This window comes from Sphaerodactylus townsendi, linkage group LG11 (genome assembly GCF_021028975.2).
Source record: "Sphaerodactylus townsendi isolate TG3544 linkage group LG11, MPM_Stown_v2.3, whole genome shotgun sequence".
Lineage (NCBI taxonomy): Eukaryota > Metazoa > Chordata > Lepidosauria > Squamata > Sphaerodactylidae > Sphaerodactylus > Sphaerodactylus townsendi.
Window position 1 is genome coordinate 5637920 of NC_059435.1, and position 23753 is coordinate 5661672.

At 45.9% G+C, this 23753-nt stretch overlaps 1 protein-coding gene across 7 annotated transcripts in view; it reads right to left on the reverse strand.

Annotated features, from left to right (window-relative positions):
- EPB41L4B (erythrocyte membrane protein band 4.1 like 4B) overlaps positions 1 to 23753 on the reverse strand; it is a 176723-nt gene that overhangs the window by 61280 nt on the left and 91690 nt on the right. For 5 of the 7 annotated variants that reach the window (XM_048511185.1, XM_048511188.1, XM_048511184.1 and 2 more), the window contains exons 16-18: positions 14198 to 14382; positions 11067 to 11173; positions 4852 to 4983 (exon numbers count right to left, since the gene is read on the reverse strand). In XM_048511185.1, coding sequence (XP_048367142.1) covers positions 4852 to 4983; positions 11067 to 11173; positions 14198 to 14382 — 424 coding nt within the window. Of the gene's footprint in view, positions 1 to 4851; positions 4984 to 11066; positions 11174 to 14197; positions 14383 to 20282; positions 21718 to 23753 lie in introns of those variants that run through there. The other 2 variants (XM_048511186.1, XM_048511191.1) reach the window with 2 other exon arrangements.

The following is a 23753-nucleotide window of genomic DNA, read 5'->3' on the forward strand; positions in this document are numbered from 1 at the left end:
CCGCCCTGCCAGGCCCAGCAGAAGTTGCTGCTGGGCTGGCCTCGTCCCGCCAGGCTGCTTTTTCAGCCGGCTGAACGAAGGTAAATGGGCAGGGGGCGGGGTGCTGCAGGAGGCGGGGCCCGCACACCATTTTGAACCTGGTGTTTTACGCTAGATAATTCGCCTGCAAGGGAAGGGAGTGATAAGGGACAGGACCAGCCACCTGCATATGGCCCGCCCACCCTAGCAGAGGAAGGGGAACAATAGGGAGGGACCGGCTGGGTTGCCATGCAAGGGAATAGGAGAAAGGGAGGGGAGCGAGGGGCCCCTTGCCCCTCCCCTCCCTTGCAAGCATTGTGCAATGACACATGTTCGAACCGTTCCCTTCCCCTTTTCTTTCTTTTCCACTTCACCAGACTCAGCCACAGCAACACGTGACCGGGCCCGCTAGTGGGTTCTAAAAAGAACATGTGTAGCTGCCTTCCACTAGTCAGCCCCTTGGTCCCTCCAGGTCAGTATTGCCTGCCCAGACTGGCAGCTGCTCTCCAGGGCCTCAGGCCGAGGTTTCCCACGTCACCTACTTCCCAATCCTTTTTGCTGGAGAGGCCAGGAATTGAACTCGTGCCAGGCAGATCCTTCACCACTGAGCCACAGTCCTCCATGCTAAGATTCCTGCCTTGTGTTGCTTCCTTGCCTGCACCAATCGACACAATTATCTACCAGGCAATGTTTCCAGGAGACTCTGCAAAGCCCCTACGAGATCTGACCAACTTGATTTGGGAAGCAGGTATTGCCCCCCAAACGATACAGAAACCTTGAATCTAGGATCCAGTTTGTTTCTGTCAAATGGACTTCCGAGTGCAGGCCTTCTGGTGTGATCCAGTTCCAGCCAACAGGGCCTTCAGGGATAGATTTGCCAACTCCAGCTTGGAAAATTCCTGGAGATTTGGGGATGGAGAAGGGGAAGGGCAGGTTGCATGTGTGTGTGTATGGGTGGGTGGGTGGGTGGGGAGAGTAACCAGGGATGTGATGCCATACCTCAGGGGTGACCAACCTATGGTGCTCCAGATGTTCATGGACCACAATTCCCATCAGCCCCTGCCAGCATGGCCAATTGGTCTTTCTCATGAGATGTTGGCTGCATTCAAAGAGGAGAGCTCTGTCACTTTGTGAAATCAGCCAAGTTTTGAAACTTGTGTCGTGCATCTATCACAAGGGTGCGTGTTAGGGATCTTTTTACCTGTTGTTTCTTTTCCTGCTGCTATTTCCTTTGCTGGTTTTGCTACTTGAAAAGTTGTTTTTACTATTTTCAGGATCCTTTGGGTCTATTTGGGTCAAGTTGCTAAGTCTTGAAGAGGGGACTGAATGCTTTTAATACCCCCCCCCCCCCATCCCAAATGCAGAATAGCATCACTTGTACACCACAAAGCATGCCCGTTTTTTCGATGTAGCATTTTTAAGTAACGTAGTAAAAACAACAAAAAAGTCAGTTCCTCTGGTTAGGGGGGGGGGGAATCCCTTTCAGTTAGGGTGACCATCTTCCAGGGGAGACCCGGAGTCCTCCCAGAATTACATCTCCAGACTACAGAGATCAGTTTCCTGGAAAGGAAAGTGCAGCAGCTTCAGAAGGCAAACTCTATGGCAGAGGTGCCCAACTCTGGCGCTTTAGATGTTCATGGACTACAATTCCCATGCAGGGCTGGTGAGAATTATAGTCCATGAGCATCTGGAGCACCATAGGTTGGCCACCCCTACTACACAGTCCACCCTCCAAAGCAGCCATTTCCCCCAGGAAATGGATCTCTCTAGTTCAGAGATCAGTTGTAAATTAGGGTTGCAAACTCTAGGAAATTCCAGGAGATTCAGGGCTGGAACCTGAGAGGAATATAATGCCATGGAGACCACCCTCCAGAGCTGCCAGTTCTCCAGGAGATCTCATCTCCAAAGTCCGGAGGTCAGTTGTCCTTCTGGGAGACCACCTTAACTATATATATAAAAATCTATCAGTGCGTTTTTCTGCTGACAGGCTATCTCCCAAACTACTGGACTGGTTGCTTTGAAATTTTCACACAACGTCGCATTCGCGTGCGGCCAGGTTTCCATACTGTTTCCACACCTCCTGTTGTGTACATGTCACAACTGTGCCAGTTATTGTGTACATGCCACACCTGTGACAGTTGGAACCACAGGTCTGTTCCGCAACAGCGCCATCTGCTGGCCGTCAAAGCAACACCCTCTGATACATAGGAACCAACCATGCCTTCCTTGAAAACCACTGCTTTATGGAGTGAAAGGGATGGGGCGGGCCATCTTCACATGGCCCACCCACCCTAGCGGAGGAAGGGGAAGGTGAGGGAGGGTCCAGGGGTTTGCTGGACCAAACGCTCTGAAATTTGAACACAACGTAGCTCATGCCTCCCAGCATGTTTTACGCTAGATCAGGGGTAGGGAACCTGCGGCTCTCCAGATGTTCAGGAACTACAATTCCCATCAGCCCCTACCAGCATGGCCAATTGGCCATGCTGACAGAGGCTGATGGGAATTGTAGTTCCTGAACATCTGGAGAGCCGCAGGTTCCCTACCCCTGCGCTAGATAATTCGCCTGCAAGGGAAGGGAGTGAAAGGGACAGGGTCAGCCACCTGCACATGGCCCACCCACCCTAACAGAGGAAGGGGAACATTAGGGAGGGACCGGCCGAGTTGCCATGCAGGGAAACGGGAGAGAGGGAGGGGAGCGAGGGGCCCCTTGCCCCTCCCTTCCCTTGCAATCATTGTGCAATGACACATGTTCGAACCGTTCGCTTCCCCTTTTCTTTCTTTTCCACTTCACCAGACTCAGCCACAGCAACGCGTGGCCGGGCCCGCTAGTTCAGAATATATGATTTTGCTACACACGGCCATCAATCTTCAATAGCTGGTTGAATGATTTTTCTTTGCAACCGAATTAAGAATGAATAGCAAGTAGTCAACGAGGAGTTTGCGTCTTACTAATTTTGGAGCACCACAGATATTTTGTCTGGATCCTGCTGAGTGATACAGCACTGCTGACTGCATGGGGCTGTTGACTCTGGCATTTACGGTCTCCACATGAGTAAACAGACAGCCATTACTCATACAGAAATGGAAAACAAAAAAAAGATTGCAAGCAGAGAATCCAGCTGGGGAAGGCAAAACATATCTCCAGTACAACGTTACACACACCCCGGTGCCGGATTGCAGCATCTTGACGTTACCCCAGAGACGGAGTGTGTGCCATTTGCGTACCCCTGCCTCTTTTCACAACCACATCAATGTATTCAGAGATTAGACTTTCTGGCACAGGATAGTCATTGGGTTTGTTGCTCATCAGAAACGACTTTCCATCCCTTATGATTAGAGGAGGAAAAAATCCAAGGCACAGAAATAGCTTTTTTTCCCAAGTTAAAAAATTAAAGGTTTGCTATCACACCTAATGGTTAAGACAAATCCCACACCAGCCCTGCATACTGATTGGCTGGATTTTGGGAAAGGGGGAGGTGGTTAGTAGAAATTTCCAGACACTTTGATCTATGTGGACCTGGAATGAAAACAAAGAAGAGAATATGGCCAATAAGAAATTCACAAATAAATGGATGGATTCGTGCCTTTGATTTATTTCCAAGTTGCAGCTTTGAAATGTGCTTCAACAAACCTCTGTTCTCTTCGATGTGATGAAACCTGGTAGTCTGATGTATATGTTTCATCCTGCTAGCAAGGAATTTGACTGTGATTCAGAGTGGGTTTTGCAGAAAAGAGTGGATGTGAGTTAGCGCGGCCGCCATTGCTGCCCGGAAAAGGGCATGGTGAGGAGGCCCCAACGCACCTGCCCTTTGAAGGGCGGAAGGCAGGTGGTAGCCATGCCCAGCAGGGGCAAAGCGTCGTGACGTCAGCAAGAGGGGCTGGCCGGGAGCCTTTATAAGGCTTCACTCAGGGCTCCTCCTTTTCGTGTGGGGCTGCAGCAAGTTTTCCCACCCACCTCTCCCCTTTGGCAGAGCCGGAGCGAGGGGCAACTGCACCCGAGGCACATGTGTGCAGATTTAGTTTCCTTTGGTTTATATCCGAATGTGGTGGCCAGGGGTTCTATAGCGCATGCTAACACCATTCCTGGAACCCACCAAATATATTTAGGAAGTGGGTGAGGTCAGGTGGGGCTCTTGTTCAGAATGGCTTCTGATTGGCCACTGGAGAAATGATTGGCCGGGAAGATTAAAATAGCATTACTTCTACAGTAACTTTTACTACAACGTTGGTTATATCCTGTCTCTCACTCTTCTTTCCCTGTGTATTGCTTAAATGAGCCCCCTTCTTCCTTGTACTTTCTATGTGTTTGTATGTGTCTGTGTGTGATTCTGTTTGGATCTATCTTCCGTGGCAACCATTTTGTAATTGTGACCACTGTTCTGTGTCAGAATTCCAATGGTTCCCACAGGTTCAAGACGGCTGGAGATCCCTGGTTTACAGTGACCGTTGGGTTCCCATGACGATAACACGGTCCCTGAGGATCAGCAGCATCCTTTTGAAAGACAGCCTGCTCAGTCACTGCTGGGAGCATTCTCTGAGAAGGAGCTATGGATGTCAGACCCCATGACTGGCTGGTGGTAGCTCTGCTGATGGTTTTCCCCTCCCCCAAACCTCAATTCCTGCAGGCTCCAAACCCAAACCCTCAGGAATTTCGCAATCTGGTGGTGACAAACCTATCTGAACAGGTTTTGAGGAGTATTTAGATCCATCTTAGCTCATTCATACACACAAGTCATCACGGGATGTCTAGTGACAAACACACCCACACACGAACCAACCACAGAAGACAGTTTAAAAGGGCAGAAGAGGAAGCAACAGGGATCAGAAACCGACCTGAACGCCCACTCGAAACGCAGCCTCCACTTGAGCTTTGAGAATATTACATTTCAAATGATCTGGTGCTGCAGAAGGAGACACGGGGGGAGGGTGAAGAGTCTTCTCGGGAGCCTTTCTGTCTTCACACTGCTGTGAACATGAGAGCACACAATGGATGCTGAGTTATTGTTATGGTAGTGGCAAATTAATCTCAGTGATTAATAGAAATGTGTGCAGGGGGGGCATATGCAGCGTTAAACCTTTATAAATAAGATGCAGACGGTTGTGGTGGGTTTTCCGGGCCTATGCATTATCATCATCATTTGAAACCCTTTCATGCTGCCTTCCCATCTGATCAGAGCCCCCAAGGAACGGCACATAAAAAACATTAGAACAATTAAAAACATTTAAAATATCAAAATAATTCTATTACAACAAACAAATAAATAATACCAGAGGATGGCGAACACCCATTATTGCAGGTATGCCAAACATAGACAAAATGTCTTCATATTATTTATTTTTGTAGTTCAACTGATACGCCACCTTTCCCCATACGGCTTCAGGGTAGCTTACAACATTAAAATATAACAGTAAAATCAATAAAATCAATAAAATATAGTTATCAATATCCCAGCACCATAATCTCCCCAGGATAGACAACCCAATCAAAATTGTACTCCTCATAAAATCCACAATTGCACAGGGAAGGGAAAGGGAGGCCGTTTCAGGGTGATGCTGGTTCAGGGTGGGGGATAATCCACCCCCCAAACAGCATCACTTTCCATGTTGTTCTAACTGGGGACCCCAGATTCTCCCTTTAAGGTGGATTTAAAAAGAGAATCTGGGCTCCCAAGTTTAAACACCATTGAAAGTGATGCTGTTTGGGGGTGGATTCCAGCATCACAGTGGCTGCCCGTGGGGACGGGGGGGGAGGCAAAACTCATAATTTGCACCAGGCTCCATTCCCCCTAGATACGCCTCTGCCTGGAGGGGAGGGCAGAAGAGACTGCCGGCTGGGGGAGTGGGGGAGTGGAGTCTGCCGTCCCTGGCCTCGGAAAGCTGCTTTTATAAGCACTGAGGCTGGGGGCGGGGCTTAGGGAAGGCGTGGCCACGCCCCTAAACCCACCCCATAAAAATCTATACATACATCACTGGTTCCAAGTAATGGGACCTGAGAAGGCTCGTTCTCGTGAGGTTACTGTCAGCAAACAATGGAAATACATGTGTGAATCAGAATTAAACGGTGCATTCATAGACAGCCATCTTTACCCCAAAGAAATACCCACCACGGACTTGGAGAAGCAGCTAGACAATATCTGCAACTGAAGTACGGCGGGTGAAGGTATTAAAAGTTGGCAGAGATGCTCAAGGTGACCTCGCTATTCAAAGAAAACAATTCAACTTTATGGGCAACTGGAAACCCTTGATTGATATTTAGACAAAACAGAAAAAAAAATTGATGACTCGTGGTTTTGAAGATTAAGGACTGGTAAAATAAGAACCAGTAGAGAAAAGTGAGACTTTTTATTACTAATGACGCTAAAGATTTAATTTGATCTGGATGCTTAATAATCAAGTGCTACAAATTCTTTCTAAGGAGTTAATATCCAGTGCAGAAGGAACTGGGAGTCCTTCAGAAACGAGGGCTTCGTCCCCTGGTGGATTTTTATTTTTTTTTGTTTTTGAATTTTTATTTTGAAGTAGAAATAAAAATTTCATAACCCCAAAAGAAGAGCAGCTGGAACAGGAAAAAAGCAGGGGCAGGCAGGGAAAGTGAACGCGGCCCTGGAAAAAGCCACCAGAGTTGTCCCGCGAGCATGTCACGCACTAGTCATTTCCATCGTAATCACCACAACACGGGCTGCAACTGAACATAATATTCTATACTCTACACATATTCCTGACCAGGTTGAAGGATGGAGCCTAGCAAATCGGAAGATATAACTTCAGCGGACGCCGGCCAGGTCCTTTGCCAGTTGTTTACCTTTCTTATGCATTCATTCATTCATTCATTCATTCATTCATTCATTCATTCATTCATTCATTCATTCATTCATTATTTATTTAGTTAGTTAGTTAGTTAGTTAGTTAGTTAGTTATTAAACTTAATATTCCGCCCTATCCCCGAAGGGCTCAGGGCGGTGAAATAGTTTCATAGCAGTGCCAAAGAAGTTCATGATGGTGATCTGTTTTTACCCTCAGCTTTGTGGCCTTTCTTTTTGTACAGCAACAACGTCTTTCTCACTTCCTGTGCCCAAGCAAAAGCTTTGCTATAGGCAGTGGTGGGATCCAAAAATTTTAGTAACAGGTTCCCATGGTGGTGGGATTCAAACTGTGGCGTAGCGCCAATGGGCTGGGTGGGGCACGACAGGGGCGTGGCCGGGCATTCCGGGGGCGGGGCATTCCTTGGGCGAGAAACGAATGCACGCAGGCGCAGGCTGCCACGCACGCCGGTGCACCTCCTGCTAGACTGCTTCAAGGTGTGCGCGCTACTGCTGAGAGGAGGGGCGTAACTAAGGCAAAAATCACGTGGCAAAATCACCAATTAGTCACCCCCTCTCGGCACACACAAATAATTAGTAACCTACTCTCGGGAACCTGTGAGAACCTGCTGGATCCCACCTCTGGCTATAGGCCTGCATCGCTGTTGCTGACAAGTCAGGCATAGCTGCTCCAGCTCACATTATTCTCCCAGAGTGTGTCAGAGAGAATCGTCGGCTGCCACCCTCTGCCTCACCTCTGGGCTCTTTGTTGTCTAATTGGCATTAATGAAAATGATCCAGCTGGGCTCTGAAGAGCAAAGCAGGCTCTGTTAACGGGTCCGGTTTTATTCGGCTTTCTCTCATCTTGTCTAATTAGATATGTGAATACAAAATATACGCGAAGGCAAGGACAGATCCCACAGATTATTTGGCAGCGAGGTTGCCATGGTGTTGTGGAGGAGAAGGCGGCGGCTTCCTCACACCTCTCCGCACAGAGCAGAGTCCTGTCACTTCTGAACACAAACAACACGACACCTCTCCAGAGACAGTTTGCATCAACATGAATTGGATCCTAATGCTCTTAACCCACGCTCAATCCTGGGAAGTAAAAAGGACATTTTAATGCAGACATCTACATAAGTGCATAGACCCGTGGCCGCGAACCTTTGGCACTCCAGATGTTATGGACTACATTTCCCATCAGCCCCTGCCAGCATGGCCAATGGGAATTGTAGTCCATAACATCTGGAGTGCCAAAGGTTTGCCACCACTGGCATAGACAGATGGGAATTGTAGTCTGATGGGAATTGTAGTCCATAACATCTGGAGTGCCAAAGGTTCGCCACCACTGGCATAAACAGATGAGGTCCACTGTGCATTGTTGTCACGGCAGGGGGGTCCAAAGGGGGCTGCCGTAGGGCTTCCTCTGCATCCCACAAAGGACTCTGCTGGGATACACTGGAAGGTGGCACGGACTTTCTCCTGCGCTGCGGCCGGCTGCCAGAGATCTGTCCACCTGCTTTTCAATGAATCTCGAGTGAGCAACAGTTGAAAAGGGATCTCTGTCTTCTACTGCTGCCTGGCCATGCTTCGTCCAAAGCCAACTGCAGAGGTCACACGGAGGAAGGTACTCCAGGCAGCTCAACAATTTCTTCTGGTCTGGAACGGAAAGCTTCACTTCCCAACTGATCCGCGACTCCTGTGCTTCTCAAGCACTACGCAGATGGCTGTCTGAGAGCAATCCGGCCGTAACAGTTGGAGTGTCAGACTAGGACAGCGATGGCGAACCTTTTCGAGACCGAGTGCCCAAACTGCAACCCAAAACCCACTTATTTATCACAAAGTGCCAACACGGCAATTTAACCTGAATACTGAGGTTTTAGTTTAGAAAAAACGGTTGGCTCTGAGGCATGCGTTACTCAGGAGTAAGCTTGGTGGTAGTTGGTGGCTTTGCTTTGAAGCAACTGTGCAACTCTTCCAACGGGTGAATCACAACCCTAGGAGCGTTTGCTCAGAACAAGCCCCATTGCCAGCAACCGAGCTTACTCCCAGGTAAAGGATCGCGCTTTAGTTCTTCGCATGAAAATCAGTGGGGTTTAACAGCGCTTAACAGGGTTACCTACACTGCTTTAATGCTAATAATTGAGCCCAGCAGCCCAGACCTGCCTAGATGTGTGTGTGGGGGGGCAACTCTGTTTGCGCGTGCCCACAGAGAGGGCTCTGAGTGCCACCTCTGGCACCCGTGCCATAGGTTCACCACCACTGGACTAGGATCTTGGAGATCCCAGTTCGAATCTTCACTTGCCTGTGGCAGTTTGCTGGGCGACTCGGGGCCAATCACCCGTTCTCGTCCTGGCCTACAGGACGGCTGTTTTGAGGGTAAAAAGGAGGAGAGAAAATCTACGTAAAATGCTTTGTATCTCAATCAGTGGGACAAGCGGGGTATAAGTGAAATAAGTAAATAAAAATATTTTTGAAGAGATATGGGATGAAAAATGAAGAGAGATACACTGCTTGCTTGTGGTATTTTTCCTCTCCTTGGAGTGTGGTACCGTTCTGATGTAATCCCCGCCACGTCGATAAGAGCAACCAGTCCCTTGAATGTCATTTGCGTCGTTCAAGAGGGCTTCAGCTTGAGGCCTGCAGGACGCTACCTTCAAGCGCTACCTTAGGTGCAAAACAAACAGCTTTTGTGGGAATGTGAAAGACATGAGTGGCTGGCGTTCTCAGGGTTGCTATTCACGCCCCAGAGGAATTCAGCAACAGCAACTGTGAACGGAGCTTCTCTAAATCTTGAGGGCTTCGTGTGGCAGACGTGCCACTGGAAGAGCAAGAGGATGAGCAGCATTCCGGGGAAAGGGAGCGAAGGACGAGAGACTAAAAACTGGTGGGAACATCGTCCAGAGAAAGTCATGGAAAATGAGAAGGTCAAGCTCTTGTTGGAGTTTCGGATCCAAATGGACAAAGTTCTGGCAAATAATACCCCAGACTTCACAGTGACTGAGGACAAGAAAGTGACCATCATCAACACAGCAATACCTGGTGACAGCAATTCCTTGACATGAGAAGATCACTAAATACCACAAATTTGAAAATTGAGCTTCAGAGTCTATGGCACAAACCAGTTGAGGTCATTGCAGTGGTAATTGTCACTTTGGGCGCCATTCGGAAAACACTTGAAACATCTTCAGATCAACACAATGAGCGTCTGTTAGATTTGGAAGGCACCCCTTCTGGGATCTGCACAAATACTACGCCAAATACATTACAATGTCCGACCTAGGCCTCTGGGTGAGGCTCGAATTGTAATGAAAGGCCAACAACCAGCTTAAGCACTGGCAGTTGTGATATTAAACAAAATTTTATAATAATAAGCCTTTATTTGGCATAACAATAATCATAACACAATAAAAAACCTGAGATAAAAGGTACACAAATACAAAGGTTTAAGATAGAATATAAATTATTGATTGTGCATCACCTCCAGTAAAAATCGTGCTACCAATTCACAAGTTTCATTGTCAGAATTGTCCAGAAGGAAAGGGAGTCTACCTGATTCTCCCATTTTACTAGGTATCCTAGAAAGAAGAATATTGGAATATTTTGATCCGATATTAGCAGATTTAGGGCAGCAAAGCAGTTGATGTGCCAATGTTTCAATTTGTTGTTCCCCACAAGAGCATACCCTTTCGCTCGTTTCCAAGTCGTTAAATCTGCCACACAATAAAGCGGAGGGGAAAACATTGAAGCGAGCAAGTGTGAGGGCTCTTCTCTGCATTGGATTCGTCAAAAAATACAAATAGGGAGCCATCCTGTTTTGATATAGGGGTTTTGAAAGATGTAAGGGTGAACAAGTTTTCACAGCAGCCCTTAATAAATTAATCCATTCGCTTTCCAACAATTTTTGTTTTAACAAGTTGTCGGATTCTGAACTAGATAGCGGGAAAAGAGAGTCGAGAGATATACCAAGTGATTCAATCTTTCTTTCGATTAACAACAACAACAGATCTCCAGGGCCCACCTGGACTTGGCAATCCTACAAAAATGAAATCTGCCATTAACTTCTGGAGAGGAAAGAGGGCAGTGTTGGAGGGCAGTGTTGCAGATGGAGCTGAAGTCAATGCAACCGGAAATGCCTTGTGGCTTCTGCTGTCTCCAACCCTCCCCTTTCTCTACCCTTCCGAATCATAGGTCCTTTGCTAGCAGGACAGAAAGGTAGAGCCCTGGACAGAGATTCCCAAGCTGTACCTTGTTCATGTTGATGTGCAGCGCCGGCCACGGACCAACCACCTTCATGGTCTCTGCTTCCATCTTCTTCAGATGGATCGATGCATCTTCGTAAAGGCGGGGAACTCCTGGGTACCCAAAATTAGCAAAGAAAACAGTCTGAAAGCAAAGTACCCAAACCCTGCCCAGATAACTACAGGACAAATGTTATGCACGTATCCAAATTGAAATTACGTTGTTTTTTGATAGCTGGACTCATTGCCTCTTCACAATAACAGCTTGTCACATTTTTATCAATGAAGTTTTTAAATGTACTGAAAGGAGGGTTGCTTCTACTGACATGGTCAGATTTGGGGGTGTTGCCTGTGGAAAGAGCAGTTTTGGGAGGGGTTTCATCTACAGTCAATATATATATTGAAAAATGCACACCATAGAGCAGGGGTGTCCAACTCTGGTGCTTCAGATGTTCATGGGCTACAATTCAGGGCTGATGGGAATTGTAGTCCATGAACATCTGAAGTGCCAGAGTTGGTCACCTCTGCCGTAGAGTTTGCCTTCTGAAGCTGCCATGTCCTTTGTGGGAAATTGATCTCTGTAATCTGGAGATATAATTCTGGGAGAACTCCAGGTCTCCCCTGGAAGATGGCCACCCTAACTGAAAGGGATTTCCCCCCTCCTAACCAGAGGAACTATTGCTGTTCTTCATACTAGCATGGTGCAGTCATTAGCGTATCAGACTAGGATCTGGGAAACACATGTTTGAATCCCCCACTCTGCCACGTGCACGATCTTGGGCTAGTGACTAGTCAGACACAACTCACAGGGTTCCTATGAGGACAAGATGGAAGTTGCTTTTTGCCCTTCTTTCATTCTTCTAATCCTTTTCGCTTGGTAGGACACAAATCCGATAATCATGATTTCATGCCCGCAACTGATGTTCCATTCTGTCCTACTTTTTGTTTCCTACGGTTATGTGTCGTTCCTCACCTGAATCTCTTTTGCTCAGAAAGTTCGCTGGAATTCGAATCATTCTAGCTCCTTTTAATTTTTTAAAAAATATTAACTTCGTTTCTAGCCCTCAAGAATTTAACAACCCATTTTTCAAATCTAGGGGCGCAATCCGGATTTCTGCACAGTACTGCCGATTACATACAACATTTATTTATTTATTTATTTATTTATTTATTTATTTATTTATTTATTTATTTATTATTCTACTTTTATACCGCCCTCCCCCGGAGGGCTCAGGGCGGTTCACAACAGTAATAGGACAATAAATATGTTAAACATTAAAACAGTTTAAAAGCAGCATTCAATTTCTATATCAGTTAAAATAAAGATGGCATCCAGCTCTTAAAACTCCTACAAAAGGGAACAGCGGGTTTTAGCTGTTTCCAGGCACCCTAATCAATGGCTTCGGACTTCCCAAAGGTCTCGGTGTGAATAATCCTCAGTCTTACAGCAGCCCGCACGAGGAATTAGGTTGAGGTCCCAGAGGGAACCCGGACAGTTGGAGGGAGAGCATTCCACCAGGCAGGGGCCAGGGCCGTAAATGCCCTGGCCCTAGTGGAGGCCAGCCGCATCATGGAGGGGGCGGGGATCACGAGCAGATTGGGACATATGGGGCCAGATGGTCTCTTAGGTACGAAGGTCCCAGACATGGGACATGCCCACCAAATGCATGTTGGGACTTCCCAGTGAAGTAAATGGAGATTTAAATTGTGTCATAATGCTCTTTTTCAACTTAAGATGGCAGCGAAAAAATTGTAATGCTTGGAATTATAAGGAAAGAAACTGACAATAAAGTGGTACTATCATGCCTGCATATAAAACTAGGGTGCAGGTGCCTTTGGAAAGCGTGTGCCTTTAGTCGCGTTAAAAATAAATATCAGAAGCAGAAAAGGCATCCACAGATGTCAAGTGTGCAGCATGAAGGATTTCTGCAGAAGGGATTCTGGAAACAGAAATGCTCTCGTCACAGAGAATGGTAGAAATCCAGATCTTCAGTCAGGGAAGATGGATTAATTCCCTTGAACATCCCCTTAACTGTTAGCCACCCATCAGACTGATTCGATCAATCAAATCAATCAGGGCTGACAGGTCTTCATTTCAAAGATCCATTTCACAAAGATGAAGCAGTACTCTGGAAATTGCTGAGGCATGCTCAGTTCTCAAGAAGCTTTTATACAGAACCATCCGGATGGAGAATTCCAGAGGGAGGGAGGGAGGGACGCAGACAAGGGCAGAGAAGCTTAAGAGGAACACCATTTTCAAAGTTCTGCAAAAGGTTAAGCTCTTTTTTTTAAAAAAAAATATCTCAGGTCACTCTTCAGCTAACTTGTAGATACCTTCACAGAAATCCTTGTAATGCCCAGGTTCATCGCTCACAAAAAATGTCCATGGAAAAAGTTAATTGTGACTAGACTTTTAAAAATCCCTTGAAAATTTTTTCTAGCAAAAAGTTACAAGCTTAACAGCAACATCGACTGCTTGTGGGATTTCAGCTGATCATTGGAAAGGTTTCTGTCAGTTGCAGATGATCTAACCCAGTGATGGCAAACCTTTTTGAGACCCGAGTGCCCAAACTGCAACCCCAAACCCACTTATTTATCACAAAGTGCCAATGCGGCAAATTAATCTGAATACTGAGGTTTTAGTTAGAAAAAATGGTTGGTTCTGAGGCATGCGTTACTCAGGAGTAAGCTTGGTGGTACTTGTTGGCTTTGCTTTGAAGCATGGGTGAATCACGAATGGGTGAATCACGACCCTAGGAGGGTTTACTCATAAGCAAGCCACATTGCCAGCAACTGAGCTTACTCCCAGGTAAAGGATCGCGCTTTAGTTCTTTAAATGAAAATCAGTGGGATTTAACAGTGCTTAACCGGGTTACCTATACTGCTTCCCCAAAACTAGGTCTTAGGTTTAATGCTAATAATCGAGCCCAGTGGCCCAGGCCAGCCTAGATATGTGGGGCGGGGATTCCCCCCCCCCCACATGATGAACTCTGTTTGTGCATGCCCACAGAGAGGGCTCTGAGTGCCACCTCTGGCACCCGTGCCATAGGTTCGCCATCACGGATCTAACCTATCACTTCAGTTTAATTGCCTTCCCAAGAGTTTCCATCAAGCCAGAAATTAATTTAGTAGACTTACTATTTGGGCTTGGAATAGCAGCAACTACGTCCTTGCTGTCAGGAGGCACAAGTCCTCCATAACTGGGGTGATGGTGGTGGTGGTGGTGATGGTGGTGATGTCTTCCAGATACTTTGGTCATGAAGGGCGTTCCACCATTTTCTTCAACATTAAATGGGTGAAGTTCAGTGTTGTTCAAAGGGTAGCTATGAAGCACAAATTTGGTCCAAATCAGAACATTTAGAAAGGGACAGAGTAGCATTAACATCGACACAGTCATCTGTGCGGAGAAAGTATGCATATGTATTTATCACAGTAACTCCTGCCTATCCACTCTACTGTGGAACATTTCACTCTCTGAACCATAGTGGCTGCTGGATGGGACTTTGCAACGCTTAGGGTGGATGCTGCCCTTTAGGACAGTATAAAAACGTTTTAGGGAAGAACATTGCATAGCTCTCTTCGGCTCATTCTGCACATTCAGAATAATGCACTTTCAAACTGCTTTCAGTGCTCTTTGAAGCTGTGTGGAATAGCAAAATCCACTTGCAAACAGTTGTGAAAGTGGTTTGAAAATGCATTATTTTGCGTGTGCGGAAGGGGCCTCTCCCAAACAAGTTCAGGCTGTTATATTCCTCTCAACCTGGGTTTTCCAAAAATCACTAAACTAGCAATCTTTCCCCCCAACCCAACCCAGGTGGAGGACAATTCCTGCCTGCTGAGCAAACTCCAGCAGGCAGGAAATACTTATTTCTCCCGCCTAAACATCTTACTTCCGTTTCCGCCGCTCATGCCCACCATTTTGTGTGCCGCAGCAAATTCTCTGTGGAGATTCCTCGTGGAGGTTTCCTCTGCTTGCAGCTCATCCATTTGTTATTTAGCTGTCAAAAGTAAATGAATAAAGTTTGTTGAGCCTAGCAATCCTGTGCATGTGTCATTTTTTCCTTCTTGTTTTGTTTTGTTTTGAGGGGGCTGTCCGTGAAGCTACGGCAACACATTTAGAGAAGTGGCAATATGCACATATCTATGTTGCTATAGCTTCGCAGACAGCCTCCTCAAAACAAAAGAAAAAAAGACACATGCACAGGATCACTAAGCTTAACAAACTTTATTCATGTACTTTTGATAGTGAAATGGCAAATGGATGAGCTGCAAACAAAGGAAACCTCAATGGGGAATCTTCACAGAGAATCTGCTGCAGCACACAAAATGGCAGGGCCACTGTGAAACTGACAAGTGTTCCATGCAACAGGTGGGGAAAAGATTCATTTTGTCTGACAATGCTTGTTTTCTCCTATGGATCTTTTAATAATGTCCTAAAGATTTAATAATGCCCATGTTTATGCTGAACGGTATCCACCTATTGGATGATGGGAGTTGCCACCAGGGCTTTTTCATGGTGATACTTACCAGTACTAAAGTGGGCTGTCCCAAATCCTTAGGGGGCTATTGATGGAAATCAACCTTATATCTAATTACCGGAACTTTTAAAAATGAAAGTAAAAGCGCTGGTTATCACTATGAGAAGACTTTACTCCAAATCTCAGCCACCTCTTCTATCTATCTATCTATCTATCTATCTATCTATCTATCTATCTATCTATCTATCTATCTATCTATCTATCTATCTATCCATCCATCCATCCATCCATCCATCCATCCATCCATCCATCCATCCATCCATCCATCCATCCATCCATCCATCCATCCATCCATCCATCCATCCATCCATCCATCCATCCATCCATCCATCCATCCATCCATCCATCCATCCATCCATCCATCCCCCAATCATTCATCCATCCATCCATCCATCCATCCATCCATCCATCCATCCATCCATTTCTTAGGCTTTTATACCACCCCATCCCCGAAGGGCTCCTCCTCCTTACACCGCCCCATCCCCGAAGGGCTCTAGACTCCTAGTTCTGGACAGTTCTTCTCACAGAGGTGATAACCTCTACCTGGGTTGTACTACCTTAGAGGAGAGATGGGAGTCACATGGCCATTGCTCCTCCATACAAAAAAAATGTCGTTGAACATAGAAAAATAGCATTTTATGTAGAAGGGACCTAGCCTAGTTTTCTCCCTCACATGCTAGTTATCTATGTGCAGGACTCTTCCCTTGCCCAAGGGACGTTCAATTGTGCAAGATCTCACCTGTAGTCTGAAATGGTACAGCCTAGTACGGAGTTCTATGACAGCCTTCCATTTAAAGCATGGGTAGAGGCAAAATATGGGGGTTCCTGCTCAGACAAAACATTGCAGAGAATGAGAGAAGGGAAGCCTTGAACAAAATGGCCAAAGCTAGCCCAACCCTGTTAGAACTTGGGCTAAGTGGGGGCAGCCCTGGTTAGTACTGGGATGGGAGACCACCAAAGAAGCCACCTCGGCTCATCTCCTGCCTTGAAAACTTCCAACCATAGGTTGTCTGCAGTTTGACAGCACTTAGCACCACCGCTGCCGGCAAGTGGTTCTATGGCTGTGGTGGCAAACCTTTGGCACTCCAGATGTTATGGACTACAATTCCCATCAGCCCCTGCCAATTGGCCATGCTGGCAGGGGCTGATGGGAATTGTAGTCCATCTGGAGTGCCAAAGGTTCGCCACCACTGTTCTATGGACTCTTTACCATTTCTTTTGTGTGTCCTTAAATAATTGCCTTCGCTAATGTCCAATGAGTATCGTATTCCAAAAGAAGACTTTATGAGCTTCTGGTTCTAGACTCTGCAAGGGGCTCATCTAGATCAGTGGTGGCAAACCTTTGGCACTCCAGATGTTATGGACTACAATTCCCAACAGCCCCTGCCAGCATGGCCAATTGGCCATGCTGGCAGGGGCTGATGGGAATTGTAGTCCATAACAGCCTCTGGGAGTGCCAAAGGATGCTCCTCACTCAAATCTAGATCAGGGGTCTTCAAACTATGGCCCTCCAGATGTTCATAGACTACAATTCCCATGAGCCCTACCACTTGGCCATGCTGGCAGGGGCTGATGGGAATTGTAGTCCATGAACATCTGGAGGGCCATAGTTTGAAGACCCCTGATCTAGATGGTAAATATTCCACAACCCTGGGAGCTCAGTGTGTCTCTCTGGTTCAGAACAACCGTGAACGTCTCATTCATTTACTGCTGCACTGACTTTTGTAGAATATTCTGAGAACCAGATTCTTGTAAAGTGCCCTGGCTATGATGCATCAGGTTCTGGGTTAATGGTGGGTTTTTTTTGGTTTTTTACATATATTCCTTGCATACATTTCATTTAGGCCTTTTTAAGAAATATGATCAAGGAAGCTTGCAAGATAATAAAATAAGGAGCAACTTTAAAAAAGCATTAAAACAGCTTAACACAGAATTTAGAACTAGACAAGGAATGTATTTTTAAAAGGCTCTTGTGTTATGCCGCTTGCACTGGCTTCCAGTTGATTTCAGATCTGATTTTGGGGCGGAAGCTACCTCAGTGGTGCTGGTTGACTTTGATCAAGAGAAAGATGGAAAGGGAACGGTCCCTGTTGATTTCCCAGGAAGGACTTTAGATACCTCTGACTTTGATGGTGTCCTTCTGGAGTGCCTAGTAAAAGTTGGGAGTAGGAGATACTGTTTTCCTGTTTTCTTCTCCAGTGGGTTTCAGAACAGTCCCAGATTTCCCCCCATAGAGAAGTGATGTAACTTCTCAGAAGTACAGCCAGGTGCTCTGGAAATCGGGCCCCTTGCTCACAAAGGATTCCTGGCATTGTACATGTGGCAGTCTTGACATACACTGGGAGACTATCATAAAGCCAAAAGTGTTTTATTGGGGGGGGGGGGTCTCTCTCCCCTTTTTATCTAGTTTGTCCCACTAGAGGCAAGATGGTAAGTCAAGTCACCTTGGCTTCTGTTTGGTCTTCCCAGTAACAGCCTCATTTCAGTTCAAGTGAATGCTGTGGGTCTTTGGTATGGGGTAAGCTTGCCCCCAGGAGCTGCGTGGCATAGTGGCTAAGTGCTTGCACTGCAACTCACACGGTCAGGAGTTCGAGCCCCCTGTGGGCCAGATATCCTGGCAGCTGGCTCATGGTCAACTCAGCCATCCATCCATTCCTTGGTCGGTAAATGAGTACCTAGCACATAGCTAGGGGGTAAAGAATAGCAGTGGCAAACTACCCCACAAAAACAGCTTGCCTATGAAATCACTGCTTGCAGTGGTACCCCAAGGTCGAACACGACTGAAGGGGAAACTTCACTTTTTTTTAACTTTGCCCCCAAACATTTTCTAGTCTCCCAGCATCATTACTTCATCCGCCAATCAACAGCGCCAAATCTCACTTCCGATCTTGTTGGCTCTGCTCACTGCAGAGGCTGCATTTCCCAGTCTGCTACCTTGGAGGTCCTGGATTTTAACCTTCTTCCAGCCACCTAATCTGTGCTCCATGACTACGCTGTGACCTTTTCCAATAGACCTCACAACCACATGCTCCTCATCCCATGCTACTCTCAGGCCATCTGGAAAGCATGGGAAACCACAGCCAAAGTCACAACTAAATAATGAGAAGGGCTACATTTGGTATCCTGCATTCTCATAATTCTTACTCTTTTTCTGACAGCTTTATTTCTGAGGACTGAAGAGAGCCCTACATACATAGATAGAGCCAAAACCCTACCTACCAGCCAAACAAGTTGACTGGGACCTAGCACATAAAGACTGAGTGTGGTGAAGGAGAAGAAGAAGATTCTTCTTCTCCTGCATGGGTTACGGGCCCAGACTTCATAACCCATAATGACAGATCTGTACAGGTCAAGTGGGATTCCTGCACATTTTTCACATTTATTCCAGTGTAATGAGTGTGGTGAAGGAGAAGAGATCTGTTCCATCTGAAAACCTTCAAGCTAAACAATATTTGGGTTGGCTAAAGCCTGATGTGTAGTTTTTAGGTTAAACCTTTTACACCTAGCTTAGACTAGACCAAGCTGCATGTAAAGTTTCTTAGCACTACAGAAGAGCCACAAATGTAGGGCTGTTAGTTTGGTGATTCAGTTTTCTTTCGGTTTGGGGGGTTCTTAAGAAGAAGAAGAGTTTAGATTTATATCCCCCCTTTCTGTCCTGCAGGAGACTCAAAGGGGCTTACAATCTCCTTGCCCTTCCCCCCTCACAACAAACACCCTGTGAGGTAGATGGGGCTGAGAGAGCTCCGAGAAGCTGCGACTAGCCCAAGGTCACCCAGCTGACATGTGTGGGAGTGTACAGGCTAATCTGAATTCCCCAGATAAGCCTCCACAGATCAGGAGGCAGAGCTGGGAATCAAACCCGGTTCCTCCAGATTAGATACACGAGCTCAACCTCCTATACCACTGCTGCTCCTTAAGAGTTTTTTTTGTTTGTTTCTTTTTTTACAGCTGCTCCATATGGATCTATCAAGAACAAAATTGGCCAGTGAAAGGTACAGTTACTCAAAAAGTTATTATCATTTCCTGTGTATAAAGTTCTGACAAGAACCACTGCCACACAGAAGGAGTGAGGCTGTGAGAAACAATCCCTCACAGGGCCAGGGAGGAGCAGATCCTGGCTTCACTTTTAGAGAAGTTGAAAACCTGAATCTGAGCAATATTTCAGCTGAAATTTGGGACTACATTGCTGAAGCCTCCTCCATAGGAAATTCTCACCACATAGGAAACAGCATGCCTGTGAGAAGGCTCAGATGAACTCCATTCTTGACATCGGAGGAGATGCAGCGGACACGTATTTAGCACTAAATCTTTGTTCCAGCCCCAGATTCTTCTTCTCCTGCAGGGGTTACGGGCCCAGACTTCATAACCCATAATGACAGATCTGTACAGGTCAAGTGGGATTCCTGCACATTTATCACATTTATTCCAGTGTAATGATTTGCATGCCATTTTCATACAGATGAAAGAAGGCTGCTAATTCAAAAATGTTACTTGTCCAGTTATTGGAAAGTCTTTATAAACAACCATGAAAGAGATTTTACAAATATAAAGCTTTCTCTCCCGCAGCACAGTCAAAATTTCTAGCCACACAACTAATCTTTATTTAATGAAAATAATACCAATACACTGGGGATCCAAGACTAGTTTTCTAAAGTAGAAAACAAAAAAGGGTATAGAACACAGAATTCCAGGTAAATGAAAATATTCATATTTATTATCATTTGTATTTAGCACATACAAAGATTAGAACAAACATCATAATAGCAACTGTAAACATACTTTAAATAAAAAATTAAACTCTCACATACTTTCTCTGAAAGAATGTAGACTTACCCCTATTTATAAATTCAGATTAACGAAAATCATATTAAAAACCCTAGCACTTCTGCATTCCAAAGGTATTCCTTACTCTGATCAGCTTCAATAGATCACAGCTTTAAGGCCCAAAATCAACAGGGTAGCTAAAGCTGGCATGGTTATTTCCATATCTAAGAGAGTTAACACGAATTAGAAAATTGTGATTGTTTAAGGAACCTGAACATGTAGAATATATATCTGACTTCTAATTGATTCATACCCTGCTTCAAAATGTGTTAGTCTCAACTATCCTTTATCAGTCCCCCTTGGGGACTGTTCAGACCTCTGTGGGATGAGACTGGTATGGGTACACTATCTCCAAGCGGAGATTAATGGCTTGCCTGCAACAGTTGTCTACAGTCACCTCTTTCTGGGCCGGGTGGTGGAAGGGCAGGGAGGGAGCCCGTGACCCCAAGACTCAGTCCTGAATTCACAGACATGGAAATTGGAAGGGAGATTGCAGAGCCTGAACATGGTACCCTGTTGATAGCCCTGCCAGGCCTGCTATTTCCCCACCATGACAATCTACTGAAAGACAGCCCCGCCTAGTATTTGGCACTGTTTAACGTCACAGGGATACCATATTATAGTAGCAAGTTACAGTATCATTGATGAAGATCTCTATGTAAAAACAACTCTAGTTAGTTTCCTGACACTTGTTAAACATGGCACAAGAACCAACACGTCAATCTATGATAAAACAGACTATGGTTTAAGCCTCTGATTTGTCTCCTGGATCCCTTTATCACTGGCCATTAAGTCACGCTTGATAACTACAATTTTCCTGATTCCTGTGTCACTCAGAATGCAAAAGGAAGATGACATTTAAATGGATGAATTGGGCTCTCTGCATCAAAATGTACATTGCAAAGTATAAAGATGAAATGGCCATACAAAAACTTGGGGAATGGGTAATATGTGAACGATAACATGCCAGACGTCGGGACAGTGGAATTCCTTAAACCCCTTCCGAAGTACAAGGAACAATCACTTACAAGGATACTTGGAGAGCACCGTATAGATTGTCACCCCATTTCTACTGCTTATTTGCAATACACGCAGACAACATTGTATGGAATGTGATGAAGACTGAAGATGGAACATGAAATCCTGATGTCTTTTCAAAGGGTTGTCATGAGCTTATCCTGGTACAACAGATTCTGCATCCCACCCAAGTTCTTCTGGTTTTGCTCCTGGATATACCGAAAATTGCTGTCCTCGCCACTGGGCGTCCAACACAGCCTGCCATCATGATAGGGTGGCCTGAACAATGCACAGGATGAACAAGAGGCCAAAAGCAAAGTTACAGTTAGGAATGACAAAAAAGAATGAGGTCATTACAACCCACACAAAATGAGGCGAGGATGAGGAACAAAAATCATGGATGGAAATGAATCTCCCTGGGAACCCAAACTAAGCACATGGCCTCAGCCTGGCCAGGATGTCTTCTTGCTCAAGCACTGTCACAAATACACGAGAGCTGCACCAAGGACCGTGATGCTCCAGAGGAACTCTGCCTCATGACTTATTCTCTATCTTGGAGTCCAGGAGCACATTAGATATCAACAAGATTTTTGGAATACAGGCTTTTGGGATATAAACTTATACTCCAAAAATTTTCTTGGTGCCTTCAAGTGCTCCTGGACTCAAATGTGGCTCTTCTATTGCAGATCGTTACCTTATGAAACCATCATTATGTACCTGAAAATGATTTGGGTGTAAGAAAAACTCCCTTAGTCACTTTGAAGTACAGCAAAAGCATTTCTCTTTTTTCCCCCTGTGGACGGCAATCCTCCCCCCAACACACATTTTTTTAAAAAATTACAGCATGAAGTATCTCTGGCAAATACCCTTTTGCAGCAAAGCGGCCATGAAATGTACAACTACAAGGATCTCCGGTCATCTTCAGAGGCCCTGCTTTGGTTGCGCCCCGCCCCCCCCCATGCCCTAGTTGAGACTCAAAGGGTGGAAACCCAAACAAAGGGCCCTCTCAGTTGTAACGTCAAAACTTTGGAATTCTCCCCCTCATCCCTGAGAGATTCATTTGTCTCTCTATCACTGTCTTTCAGCAGCAGGTGAAAACTTTTTTGTTTCATTATTGGTCTTCATAAAAACATAAGAAAGAGCCAGCTGGATCAGACCAGAGTCCACCTAGTACAGCACTGTGCTACTCGTAGTGGCCCACCAGATGCCTTTGGGAGCTCACATGCAGGATGTGAAAGCAATGGCCTTCTGCTGCTGCTCCTCCTGAGCACCTGGTCTGCTAAGGCATTTGCAATCTCAGATCAAGGAGGATCAAGATTGGCAGCCATAAATCGACTTCTCCTCCATAAATCTGTCCAAGCCCCTTTTAAAGCTATCCAGGTTAGTGGCCATCACCACCTCCTGGGACAGCATATTCCAAACACAATAAGGGTTTGGGTTAGAGGATTAGTATTGTTTCTATATATATTAACCGAATTATTTTTACTGTGTTTTTAATTGTTCAAACTTTTAAAGATTTTTTCATGCTCACTGCTTTGAAAACCCCGAGCAGGTGGAAAGGCGGCATGAAAATATTTTCAATCAATTAATGCACAGTGCATCACTGTCCCACCCCTGGTATCCGGTGATGTGAAACACAAGGTGAACAAATGCAACACATACTGTCAACATTTATGAGGAAGAAGAAGAAGAAGAAGAGTTTAGATTTATATCCCCCCTTTCTCTCCTGGAGGAGACTCAAAGGGGCTTACAATCTCCTTGCCCTTCCCCCCCTCACAACAAACACCCTGTGAGGTGGGTGGGGCTGAGAGAGCTCCGAAGAACTGTGACTAGCCCAAGGTCACCCAGCTGGCGTGTGTGGGAGTGCCCAGGCTAATCTGAATTCCCCAGATAAGCCTCCACAACTCAAGTGGCAGAGCTGGGAATCAAACCCGGTTCCTCCAGATCAGAGCGCACCTACTCTTAGCCACTGCTCTTAGCCACTACGCCACTGCTGCTCTTGACACAGGGCCTGTGTGTGAATGCCTAGTCAGGTGTATTAGTCTTAGCAGTGTTCCATTGCCACCTGCAACATATAGTTAACCCACACACCTCCTGTTCCAAAAGATATTTATTGCTGTTAATTATTAGCTCCTTGGCATGAAATAGCCTTGACTGTCCTAAGCTGGATGGCCCAGGCTAGCCCAATCTCGTCCAGGCTAGCCCAATCTCGTCAGACTAGCCCAATCTCGTCAGATTTCAGAAACTAAGCAGGGTCCACAGCTGGTTCACAGCTGGATGGGAGACCAAGGAACTGCAGGGTTGCTGCACCAAGC